The 12,900-nt window shown below is 40.8% G+C and overlaps 1 protein-coding gene and 1 non-coding gene across 2 annotated transcripts; both read left to right on the top strand.

Annotated features, from left to right (window-relative positions):
• The first annotated feature begins 4,135 nt into the window (after positions 1-4,135).
• On the top strand, positions 4,136-4,238 carry LOC119538980. The gene has a single exon (XR_005217756.1). It is a non-coding gene; the product is annotated as a U6 spliceosomal RNA (small nuclear RNA).
• Positions 4,239-10,529: 6,291 nt separating this feature from the next.
• Positions 10,530-11,492, top strand: LOC119537679 (olfactory receptor 52W1). The gene has a single exon (XM_037840220.1). It carries the CDS (start codon positions 10,530-10,532, stop codon positions 11,490-11,492), a length of 963 nt encoding a protein of 320 aa, XP_037696148.1.
• The last annotated feature ends 1,408 nt before the right edge of the window (positions 11,493-12,900 follow it).

Here is a 12,900-nt window from a genome sequence, read left to right as displayed (position 1 = left end):
AACCAAGACAGAACTGACATTTACAATGAATTCTCAGCCCCTGCCAGTGACACACTTAGAGTGTAGCAACTTCTTGTGTTCACAAGTTGCTGTCAGCACCCAAGGGAAGGGGAAAAGGAAGGGATGTTGGGTTGTGACACCACAGGTCAGGGAATTGTGGAACACTGAGCGTGTCTTTAGGGAAGCTGGAAGTCCTAGTTGTAGAGCTTGGGGGGAAGAGGGTTGTGTGACATGGAATTCACAATGGCAGGCACAGAGGGAGGCAAAGAAGTCCTATAGATGCATCATGGACAGAAGCTATAATGGAGAAGATAAAGAAGATAGTGTTTTTGGTGGATGAAAGAATATTCAAGTAAATTCAGAAGTCAGGAAAAAAAAAAGTCTTATTTGCCTACAGATGTTAGGCGAAGCAATATGGATGTTCCTTCACCCCTGAATTAGTACATTGGTCTCAGGGAGGGGAAAATGCAGGCTGACCAGACATTAAGCTACCCAGAAGAAAAAGATGCAAACTTGCCTGATTCTGTTTTATGAAGCCAATATAACCCTAATACTATTATTAAGAAAATCGCTTTTGAACTCACAAGGACCTGAATTCAAATCCAGACTCATTAGCAATTGTCTGGTCAGAAATAAGCTACTTATGTCTCAGTTATGTAACTCTGAGTAGGCAAAATGGAAATAATAATACCATCTACTTCACAGAATTCAATGATAACATGTTGTCTGCTTATACAATGCCTGACTCACATAAATCATACCTTGGGAGTTATCACCAAGTGTTTGTGAGGATGTGGAGCAACAAGAAATCTCATACAATGTGGGTGGGAAGGCCAAATGGTACAGCCACTTTGGAAAAACATTTTGTAGTTTCTTATAAAGTTAAACATACACTTACCATATGAAAAAGCAATCTCACGCCTAGGTATTTACCCAAGAGAGATGAGAATGTATTTCCAAGCAAAGAATTCTATGTGCATCTTCACTACAGATATACTCATACTAGCCCCAAACTGTAAACAATCCAAAGTCTATCAAAAGTTAATGGATAAACAATTGTGAAATATTCATAAAATGAAATACTACTCAGAGATTAAAAAAATAATGTATTACTGATTGCAATAACATGATGAATTTCAATTCTAGAAAAAGCAAAATTAATCTATAGAGACAGAAAGCAGATCAGTAGTTTCTCGGGGCTGGGGCTAGGAGTGTTGCGAAGAGTAACAAGGGACATTGGGGATGCTGAAAATGTTTTCTTGATTGTAATGGTAGTTTCAGTATACATTTATCTAAATTCATCAAATAATACACTTAATATAACCATTGCATTTACTTCAAAAAGTTGGTTTTTTAAAACTATATGAAACCTAGAATAAATTTCATAAAAGATGGGCATGATCATCATGAAGAAATCTTTAAACATTACTAAACAAAATAGGAGGAGACACGAATAAATGGTAAGTTACAACATGTTATGAAATGGAAATACTCAATATAGCAAAAATATTAATGCTCCCTAATTAATCTATAAACCAAATTCATTCCAAATTAAAATCCCATAGGATTTTTCATGAGATTTAATGTGATTCTAATGCCCATGTAGAATAATAAAGGTACAAGAAAAGTCAAAATGATGTTACAGAAAAAAAATATAGAAAGAAAAGAGCAAGAAAGGGTGACTTGCCCTGCCAGATATAAAGACAATGAAAGTAATTAATATTGGTGAGGAATTAGAAAATAGATTATGCAATTAAAAATAGAGCCTAGAAAAAATCCATTATATATGTGAAGTATGTGAATAATAACTGTGTATCAGTGGATAAAGGTACTGGGAAACTGAGTTTCTTTATAATAAAAATAAATAATTTTGGAAACCATGTATCTGACAAAAGACTGATATCTTGCATACATAAAGAAATCCTACCTCAATGACAACAGTACAGACAGCCCAATTATAAAATGTGCAAAAGATATGAAAATTCAGTTCTCTGAAGAGGAAATACAAATGGGCAAGAAACACATGAAAAAATGTTCAGCTTCACTAGCTATTAGAGAGATGCAAATTAAGACCACAATGAGATACCATCTCACACCAATTAGAATGGCTGCCATTAAACAAATTGGAAACTGCAAATGCTCGAGAGGATGTGGAGAAATCAGAACTCTTATTCATTGTTAGTGGGACTACATAATGGTTCAGCCACTCTGGAAGTCAGTCTGGCAGTTCCTTAGAAAACTAAATATAGAGTTACCCTTCGATCCAGCAATTGCACTTCTCGGTACATAACCAGAAGATCTGAAAGCAGCGACACAAACAGATATCTGCACGCCAATGTTCATAGCAGCATTATTCACAATTGCCAAGAGATGGAAACAACCCAAATGTCCTTCAACAGATGAGTGGATAAATAAAATGTGGTATATACACACAATGGAAAACTACGCGGCAGGAAGAAGGAATGATGTTGTGAAACATATGACAACATGGATGAACCTTGAAGACATAATGCTGAGTGCAATAAGCCGGGCACAAAAAGAGAAATATTATATGCTACCACTAATGTGGACATTGAAAAATGTAAGATAAATGGTTTATAATGTAGAATGTAGGGGAACTAGTGATAGAGAGCAATTAATGAAAGGGGAATGATAACCCAAAACGAACAGATAAGCTATCATGGGTAAATTTAACGTTCTGGGAATGCCCAGGAATGACTATGGTTTGTTAATTTCTCGTGGGTACGGTAGGAACAAGTTCACAGAAATGTTGCTAGATTAGGTTATTTTCTTGGGGTAGAGTAGGAACATGTTGCAAGTAAAGTAGTTATTTTAGGTTAGTTGTCTTTTTCTTACTCTCTTGTTATGGTTTGTTTGAAATGTTTTTTTATTATATGCTTTTATTTTTTTTTGATATGGTTAATTTTTAAAAAAGTTAATTAATTAATTTTTAAAAAAAGAAAAAAATATGCAGAGCCCCCTTGAGGAGCTGGTGGGGAATTCAAGGGTGTTGGGCTTCCCCACCTCGGTGGTTGCTGATGTGCTCACAGACATAGGGGACTGGTGGTTTGATGGGCTGAGCCCTCTACTAGGGGGCTTGCCCTTGGCAAGACTGTTGCTGCAAAGGAGAGGCTAGGCCTGCCTATAATTGTGCCTAAGAGCCTCCTCCCGAATGCCTCTTTTGTTACTCAGATGTGGCCCTCTCTTTCTGCCTAAGGCAACTTGGCAGGTGAAATCACTGCCTTCCCTCCTACGTGGGATCTGACACCCAGGAGTGTAAATCTCCCTGGCAATGTGGAATATGACTCCCAGGGAGGAATCCAGACCCGGCATGAGAACATCTTCTTGACCAAAAGGGGGATGTGAAAGGAAATGAAATAAGCTTCAGTGGCAGAGAGATTCCAAAAGGAGCCGAGAAGTCACTCTGGTGAGCACTCTTACGCACAATTTAGACAACCCATTTTAGGTTCTAAAGAATTGGGGTAGCTGGTGGTAGATACCTGAAACTATCAAATTACAACCCAGAACCCATGAATCTTGAAGATGGTTGTATAAAAATGCAGCTTATGAGGGGTGACAATGTGATTGGGAAAGCCATATGGACCACACTCCCCTTTGTCTAGTGTATGGATGGATGAGTAGAAAAGTGGGGGCAAAAAAAAAAAAAAAAAGGCACCCAGTGTTATTTTTTACTTTAATTGTTTTTCACTTTAATTTTTATTCTTATTATTTTTGTGTGTGTGGTAATGAAAATGTCCAAAAATAAATTTTGGTGATGAACACACAACTGTGTAATGGTACTATGAACTGAATGTACGCTTTGTATGACCGCATGGTATGTGAATATATCTCAATAAAAATGAATTTAAAAAAAGAAAAATAAATAAATAAAATTAGATCCATGCCTCATTTCACATACGTGAAATTAAATTCCAAATGGAATAAAAAATATAAACATAAAACATGTACACTATAAAAAGAAAATACATAGTATCTTTACAACCTCAGGGTAGGAAAGGACTTATTAGATAAAATACAAAATATACATGGCCTAGATGTGCATTTTTATTAAAATGCAGATTTTCTGTAAGACAAATGGCACCATAAACCAAGGTAAAAGATAATTAATAGATGTTTGCTTTGGCAGCACATATACTAAAATTGGAATGATACAGAGAAGATTAGCACTGCCCTTGAACAAGGATCACATGAAAATTCGTGAAGCATTCCATATTTTGGGGGTGGTATATGGGAACTCTATTTTCTGTATGTTTCTATAAATCTACAACTTTTCTAATAAAACATGAAGATTAGTATCCAGAATATAAAGGAAATTTCTACAAATAAATACAGAAAAAAAGAAAATACAACTGAATAGAAAAATGGACAAAGGAAATGATCTGGAAACTTACAGAAAAAGAAACTTAAATGACCAATAAATACATGAAAATGCAAATTAAAACAATGAGATACGATTTCTTATTCATTAGTGACAAAAATACACGAATCTGAGAATATTAAGTATCGTCAAGGATGTTAAAATATAAGACCTTTCAAAAACTGCTAACTGGAATACAAATTGGACCAACTATTTTGATGAGCAATTTGACAGTAGCTGCTAAAGCTGAAAATGCGCAAACCTTATGACCCTGCAATTCTACTTCTATATACTCTAAAGAAACTCTCAAACATGTGAACATGAGACAAATATAAAGATGTTCACTGCAGTATATATAGCAAAATAACCAGAAACAATTTTAAAGTCCATCAATCAATCAATCAATCTATATTAGGCATAATTATATGCTATAAAACTGTTTAGTAATTTAAAGGGTTGATAAATATCCTGTCCATCTTCACAGATAGAACTCAAAAGCATAATTTCCTACATAAAGTAGAAAATGATTTATGTAAATATTTAAGACACCATACAGTAAATATTATCAAAGCATTAAAAGCTGAATTAGAAGGCAACACCCTAAATTCACAAAACTTATGGTCTCTAAGGTGAAAATGGGACAGTAGAGGAAATAAGAGAGACTTCAGTTGTATCTTTAATTTGTATTGCCTTTATTTAAAAAAAGAACTAAAAGCAAATGTGACAAAATGTTAATTGTCAATTCTGTGTTGATCTATATACATTTGTTCTTATTTGCATTTTCTATCAGCCGCTTCTCAAATAAAAGTATAATGAGAAAAAAATTAAAAGACACATATTGGGAAAAGGGTGATCAGTTATGAGGCTGCTGCAATATTCCTGGATAAGGTTGTGAGGCATAAAATAGGACATACTCCAGTGGGGATAGAGAGGAGACAGATATATCAGCTCTTGAGATAGGCCTTGGGGCTGTTTGAATGTAATGATAAGAGGCTGTTCTCTTGGCATGTAGGAAGTTCTTAATGTTTGCTGAATTCTGTGGGTGGCATCAATGCTTTTCCTGGCATTGAGTCATGCATGCAATGTGAATTTGGAGGGAGGGAAATAATATAGGAAAAGGTAAAGGCACTATCTATTACCTCAGAGAGGAACTTCAGGGAATTAATTTCTTGAGAGATGACCTCAACCCAATCCCAACAGAGGGAGTCACTTCAGGAGCCCTCTTTAAAATGCTACAGAACCTTTAAAGGGAACTACTTGTCTTCTGCAGAGAAAGCCCTTAGTAGACCATAGCAAAACTGGTCTCCTCAGTCAATACTGGTCAGAGATGCTGGTCAAAAAAATGCCTCATCTATGACTCATATTAGAGGAAAAGAATAATCGGGTGAGTTAAGGAGGTTTCAGGGTCCTAACCCAATCTTTCCGGTGCAGACTTGCCATAGAAACAAGGATGAGAACTATGAACTCAGCCAACAGGAGGATACTAGGTCACTGCTACATAAGATCAAAGGCTGAGTCAGTCCCAGAGATTCTGGGACTGGAAGGAGTGATCCAGTTACTGAAGAAAGGGAGACAAATGAGAGCAGACAGTATGGCAGAAGAGTGGATAAAACCTAGATATGACTGATACCATACTCCTATGAGAACCTAACTTCCATCATGCTAGTTATACTGAAGAGGAAGAAGAGTTCCTCTTCCAAATAAGTGACCTCTGTGCCAGTGCATCCACTATCCTAGGGATTAAGGACTCTAAGTCCCCCCAGAGTGTTATGGAATGTTAAGGGCCTTCTCATGGAAGACTGTGGAGCCTTAGATGGAAAGATGAGATGAAGCTAAGACAGAATGGGTTGGGTGGTTCTGTGACTCCTTCCACATTTCCGTAGTGTTGTGCCCACCTGATCTTAAGATCTTATCTTGGGGTTGGACAGTCTGTCTGCCACTCCTAAAACTGAGGGGAGGTGGGACCTTGACTAATGTGGGACCACCGGTCACAAAGGGCTCCTCTCATACTCATCTGAAAGTCGAGGCTTGATAATTGAGAACTTGCCTTAGGAATTTCTAGAAGATTCAGTGCTAAGTGGCAACCCTAGAACCCAAGATTTTCTGATCTGAAATCCATTGAGTAAATGGACAATCCACTCTGTGTATTGCTGTTCACAGATCACTGTAAAAAGAAAACCATAGAATAGGTCCACCTTGGTGCAAGCTAGTCTCTGAGAACTCTACGTAAGGTGGTGGTGGTAACATGTTCTTTGGTCAAAGTGAAGAAATCCCCAAATGGAGCCCTCATATCCTATTTTCCATGTGGTCCTAAAGCAACTGAGAGGTCCAATGAGCCTCCCAACCCCAATCCCAGGTTGGTGCTCACTGCTGAGGAGCAGGCTCTGGCATGTAGCCCCACAAGGCCACAAGTGTATTATCAGATTCCCTTCTCTAATGGCCAATATCAAGGGAATGACCAGCCAAGTGAGCCCCAGCATGTGCTAAGAGAGCTCCCATAATGATGATCTGGGGGACCTCCTTAGGAACTTTTCTAGAGACAAAATCAATGATATCCCCCAATACATCTTGGATTACTGGAGAGTGGGAAATGTAGAATATAGATTGTAGGAATTTAATGACTTCAGTTTTGTATTTGCTGGGCTTAAGATGTCTGTGATTTATCTTATGAATGATTTTTGCACAGAGTTGATGCCCAGGACAGGCATGTGGCAGCCAAAAATCCCATTAGTATTCTTGCTTAAAGCCCAAAACATTTTTTCCCAACCCTTTCCTTCATGGCTTTTGACCCACTACTCCCATCTCCTGAGTGCTCCTCTCCTCCCTTCAATGGAGAGAACACCACCTACTGCCAAATAATTGCAGCTTTCTACATCTTACTGTTCAGCAATCCCAGGACCACCTGCCAATCCCAAAGTCATCTGAACTACTTCTCCAAGGAGCAGGTGCCTTTTTCCCCAATTGTGTTAGTTTCCTGTGGATGCTACAATAAATTACCACGAGCTTGACTTTAAAAAACAGAAGTTTGTTCTCTCACAGTTCTGGAAGCCTGAAGTCTGAAATCGATATCACTGGGCCAAAATCAAGGTGTCAGTAGGGACACACTCCTAAGGCTTTGGTGGAGAATCTGTTCCTTGCCCATTCTGGCTTCTGGAGGCTACTGGTATCCCTTGACTTGTGGATGCATCACTCCAGTCTTTAAGGCCAGCATCTTCAAATATCTGTCTGCTCCATCTTCACATCACCTTCTCGTCTGTATATCTGTTGGTCAAATCTTTCTCTTCCTCTTTCAAGGACACATGTGATTGCATTTAGGGGCTCCCATGATAATCCAAGATAATATCTCTGTCTCAAGATACATAATCACATCTGCAAAGACCTTGTTTCCATATAAAGTAACATTTACAAGTTCCAGAGATTAGGACCTGACTTGATATCTTTGGGAGGCCACTTTTCAGTCTATTATGCCAACTATCCTAGAAAACGTCTCATTTGCTAAATCTCAGGTGAAATGTTTTAAGATGTGGCTAAAGGCCAGTCTTCTTGATTTAGTATCCTAATTCTGATATTTACTAGACATATTCATGACCTTGGGCAAGTTACTTGATTTCCTCATCTGTGAAATGATTGTTATGAGGCTAGGTCTTAGAGCAATGCTTGCATATAGGAAACTCCATGATAGTGTTACTATTATTCGGACAATTCTTCCCCGACTCCACCAGGAAAGGTGAGCAACTCCTCTGTGCTAACTTTTCTGTTACTGACCTGAGTTAAAGCAATTACCTTAATAGCATTCCAACAACTGCTTACATCCTTGTCTCCAGTAGACTGTGAGGGTCTTGAGGGCAGTCTTTCTTATTGCCATGGTAGCCTCACCACTTGGCACAGAGCCAGGGACACAAGAGATTCAATCAATTCCATTATAATGTTGTTTTGAAAATGCAAATTCGTTCCAACACAATTGATATATTACGGAACTGAGCATAACATGAATCTATGCTAGCCCATGTGCAATTCTATCTGTGAGAAACCCTAGGTGAATGCAGAAAACTACACTCAGCTGAAATCAATCCGCAGAGGAATATCCAAAATGCCTATGTGCACATCTCAAACATCTACCAACTACCTCAGGTCACTGCATGTGCTGTGAGCTACACCCATCCATATCTCATGTTACAACTTTCCATAGATTTCAGGTAAGCCTCCTTCCACTACTTCACAATAACACAAGTTGCAATCCTACCCCAAGGAAACCCCAAGTTTTATCCAAAGTGAAATATTGTATTTATTACACTATTTATGTATTTCTTAAACATTCAACATGTGTAAAACTATGCTACCATTTTTATCAGGTTTCTGTCTTTTTAAAAAATTGTTACCCTAGCCCCATTTTTCCCACAAGCCCTGTGGTTTTTATTGTGTGGCTTTGCATTGTGTGGTGATTTTTAGGATATGTCTGATTACAGCAGAACGGACTGTACTCAGTGGATTTTGGCTGATGGTGAATGACACTCTCTTTCTCTTCTTATTGGATACCTAATGCTCCTAAAATTGTTGGAGCTCCTGTTAGTTAGCAGAGTCTGTCTTGCAATGAAAAGCAATAAGTATTTATTCACAGTCAATATTGTGATGCCAGGTATTGCAATGAGCAGTGGAAATACTATGGTTAATAAGAAGCAGTGTCTATAATTCAATGGGTCTAGTGGGAGAGAGAGATACAAACAAGTAATTACAATAGAGTGGTATAGATGCTATTAAAGAATAAAGCAAGATCTTCTCTCCTAGACATCAGGGAGTCAACAAAGATCTCCCAGAGGAAGTATTTCTCTTTCCCAGATCTTTTCACTCCCACAAGTCTCTTTCTTTGACTGCCCCCAGCGCTGCCTCCTTACTCTATTTCCTGAGTTACTGGGCCTACCAGCACGGAGCAAAGAGGCAGAAGAGGGAAGGGTTAATGTGGCATAGGTGGGCCCTGAGCGAAGCAGGGAGAATAGCCACATAAAAGGTCCCACAGGCAAGAGGAGAAGAGAAGCTGTCAACACCTCCACACACAGCACTCAGGATCTGTCCCCAGTCAAGCCTTCCACCTGGTACTTTCTTCCTCATTCAACACGAGGCTGTGGCTGAGTTAGATTCTGGGAAAAGTCGGCTCTACTTGCCCTGCCTCCAACAGAGATGCTTCTTCCTCATGTGGCTGCTACTTTGGCTTGAGTGCCATTTTCTCCTCGCTATGTCACCTCAACCTCCCCCGGGTATAAGACAAAGCTAGTGAGACCCTCTTCTGGATTGTGAAGAAGGAAAGGAGACAGAGAAGGGAAGTTCCTTTCCTTTCTGCCATCTGTCTCCATTGCTTCCAAGCTCCAACTTCGACTCTCCAGGTGATATTCAAGTTCACTGCTTCATCAATATATGTGAGCACGCCCCATCCCAAAACCCCCAGCAGGCTTTCTCCTATCTGACCAGGCTTCCAGCTTCACTCCAGATCCCATCTACCTGCCCTCCATGTTCTCTCTTTCTTTCTACTGTCTTCCTTCCTTCATAGAGGGTTGATGTCAAGAATGAAAGACCTGGAAAATGCTTAAGAACATTGTGTCTCATCCCCATTATAGAGCTGAGGAAGCTGAGGCTCAGAGAAGGAAAACGCCCTGCCCAAAGATACACAGTGAGAGACAGGACCAGCTGAAGCCTAATGCCCACCCAGTACTGGGTTCCCCCCTCCCTCTCCCCATCCATGGAGACTGAAATGAGCTCTATTTAGACTGTGAGGAGAAGGATTTATCTCAGCTCCAGCCTCACCTGATCAATTCAGGGAGTGGGGTGGAGGTGGAGGGGCTCTAGCTATACCAGCCACTGAAGCAGTCAACCTCCCTTCCTCACTACCACTGTCCCCCTCCTTCTCCCCCCAAAACTCTCACAAGCTTTTAGACACAAAGGAGTCTCCCTTCCTAGCCAGGGTTGTAACCTTGATTACCCATCCAAGACCATCAACCAGTTCATAACCCTGTGATCCTCCCCAGTCCTATATTATCTCTTTACACACTCCATGGATGGGTCTGTGCCACTGTGACACTCCTTGTCCTTCCCCAGTCAGAAGTCATGCCCCCATAAGCCTCAAAGCTTTGCACACCCCCCCACCACCACCACCACCAAGATGACAGAAGCTCCAGAACTCAACTCCACCTTCTGGCACCCAAACTTCTTCCTACTTACTGGTATTCCAGGGCTACGAGGTGCCCAGGCCTGGCTGACACTGGTCTTTGGTCCCATGTATCTGCTGTCCCTGCTGGGTAATGGAGCACTATTGGCCATGGTGCAGATAGAGACAATGCTGCACCAACCCATGTTTCTACTCCTGGCCACATTGGCAGCCACTGACCTGGGCTTAGCCACATCTATAGCCCCGGGGTTGCTGGCTGTGCTGTGGCTAGGACCCCAGCCTGTGCCATACACTACCTGTCTGGTCCAGATGTTCTTCGTACACGCACTGACTGCCATGGAATCAGATGTACTGTTGGCTGTGGCCTGTGACCGTGCTGTGGCAGTAGGACGTCCACTGCACTACCCTGTCCTAGTCACCAAAGCCCGTGTGGGATATGGAGCCCGGGCACTAGCACTGAAAGCTGTGGCTATTGTTGTGCCTTCCTCTCTGCTGGTAGCACGATTTAGGCACTTCCGAGCCAAGACTATAGGCCATGCTTACTGTGCACACATGGCAGTGGTAGAGCTGGTAGTGGGTGACACACAGGCCAACAACTTGTACGGGCTGGCACTTTCACTGGCTGTGTCTGGTGTGGATATTCTGGGCATCACTGGCTCCTATGGGCTTATTGCCCATGCTGTGCTGCGGCTGCCTACCCGGGAGGCCAGGGCCAAAGCCTTTGGTACGTGCAGTTCCCACATCTGTGTCATTCTGGCCTTCTATGTACCTGGGCTCTTCTCCTACCTCACACACCGCTTTGGTCGTCACACTGTCCCAAAGCCTACACACATTGTTCTCTCCAAAATCTACTTGCTGCTACCACCTGCACTCAACTCCCTCATCTACGGGGCCTGCACCAAGCAGATTAGGGACCAGCTCCTAGAATCTTTCACATTCAAAAAAAGTTATTTCTGATGGGCAGTGAAAACAATGTAGCCTGAAGGTGGAGATCGGAGAACATTTTGAGAAGAGTCTGAGGTCTGGGAGTGTAAGTTTGTCATCTTTGTCCCACTGTCTACATATGACTGACCCTTTAATGATTACACTCTGAGAAAATAGAGATGTGAACAAAGATGTATGCAATAAGATGTTTATTATATTATTATAAAGAAATATAAAGAAATGTGTGACAACCCTGTATCACACATACACACACCACTTTTTGCCTTTCCCCTCGGGAACAAGAACAGGGAAATGATGTGCAATCAACATTCATAAGCAATGAATTCTGGCATCCTCCTACTGCAGGAAGCCTCTCTTCTAAAGCAATTTCACCCCATAGTTGTGAGTAACTCCCCAAGGCAGCTGGTTCCAAAGCTGTACATTGTCCATTGTAAGAACTTTCTTCTTTCAAGCCAAAATTCCTAGGACATTTGTAGTTTGTTCTGGATTGAGAATGCATACATACCTACCATGTGATGTGTTTAGAAGGCTTTATAAGCCCTCTCTCATTCCTCACAACAACCTGAGAAGAATTATAAGGCCACAATCCCTTATCTACAATTCCAAAATAAAAAATCTCTAAAGGAACAGTAGTTTTTTCATAAGTTTAGCCCAAAACCTGACCTGAACCATCACGATCCTATTAATAATCTTTATGTATGTCACTTAACAGAATATTCATACGTTTAGTTGCAAAAACATTGATGTGTCTGATTACAGGGCACTGCCCTGAATCCCACTGGGGAATTTCTTAGTATATGCTATATTAAGATACACTATACTCCCTTTCGAAAATCTGAAAAATCCTGAATTCCAAAACACGACTCTACCCAAAGGTTTCAACTGAGGGATTAGGGACGTGTGCAATTATCCCTGTAGCCTGAGAGAAGCGAAGAAATTTGTTAGGGTCTTGATCACTCTCAAGTCTTTGCTGACAAAACTATTCTATACTCTGTCCTAGAGGTTCTTGGAGGAAACAGCCTCCATCTAATTGTTCCCCTCATGTTCCCCACCTCTGCAGATGATATATGCCTCTTTCCCAGGGAGACCACAGAACATGCCACTTTGGAGACAAGCTCCATGAACAGGATATGGCCCAGGCAGCTCGGTCCTTGGCTTTATCAACTCCATCCAGCACTCATGCTTACCTTTAGTGACTCTGTTTCAGTCTCAGACTCTATGAGCCAAAGAGAAAGATAGACTTACTTGATGCCAGGGTAGGGCAGAGTGGAATTTAGGGAGCCTAGAGACTCGTGGTAATCAGATAGCGAAAGACAAGACAGAAAGTTATGGGCAGGACTGATTCTTGCCTGAGGAGGTTCATCGGTATCCAATTTCTCCTCTGAGACCCTCTCTATGAAAAAATATCCTAAAGAGATCC

The sequence above is a fragment of the Choloepus didactylus genome, chromosome 6 (assembly GCF_015220235.1).
Source record: "Choloepus didactylus isolate mChoDid1 chromosome 6, mChoDid1.pri, whole genome shotgun sequence".
Taxonomy (NCBI): Eukaryota; Metazoa; Chordata; class Mammalia; order Pilosa; family Megalonychidae; genus Choloepus; species Choloepus didactylus.
Note: the sequence above shows the minus strand (reverse complement) of the source record. Positions and strands in the feature narration are given on the sequence as shown.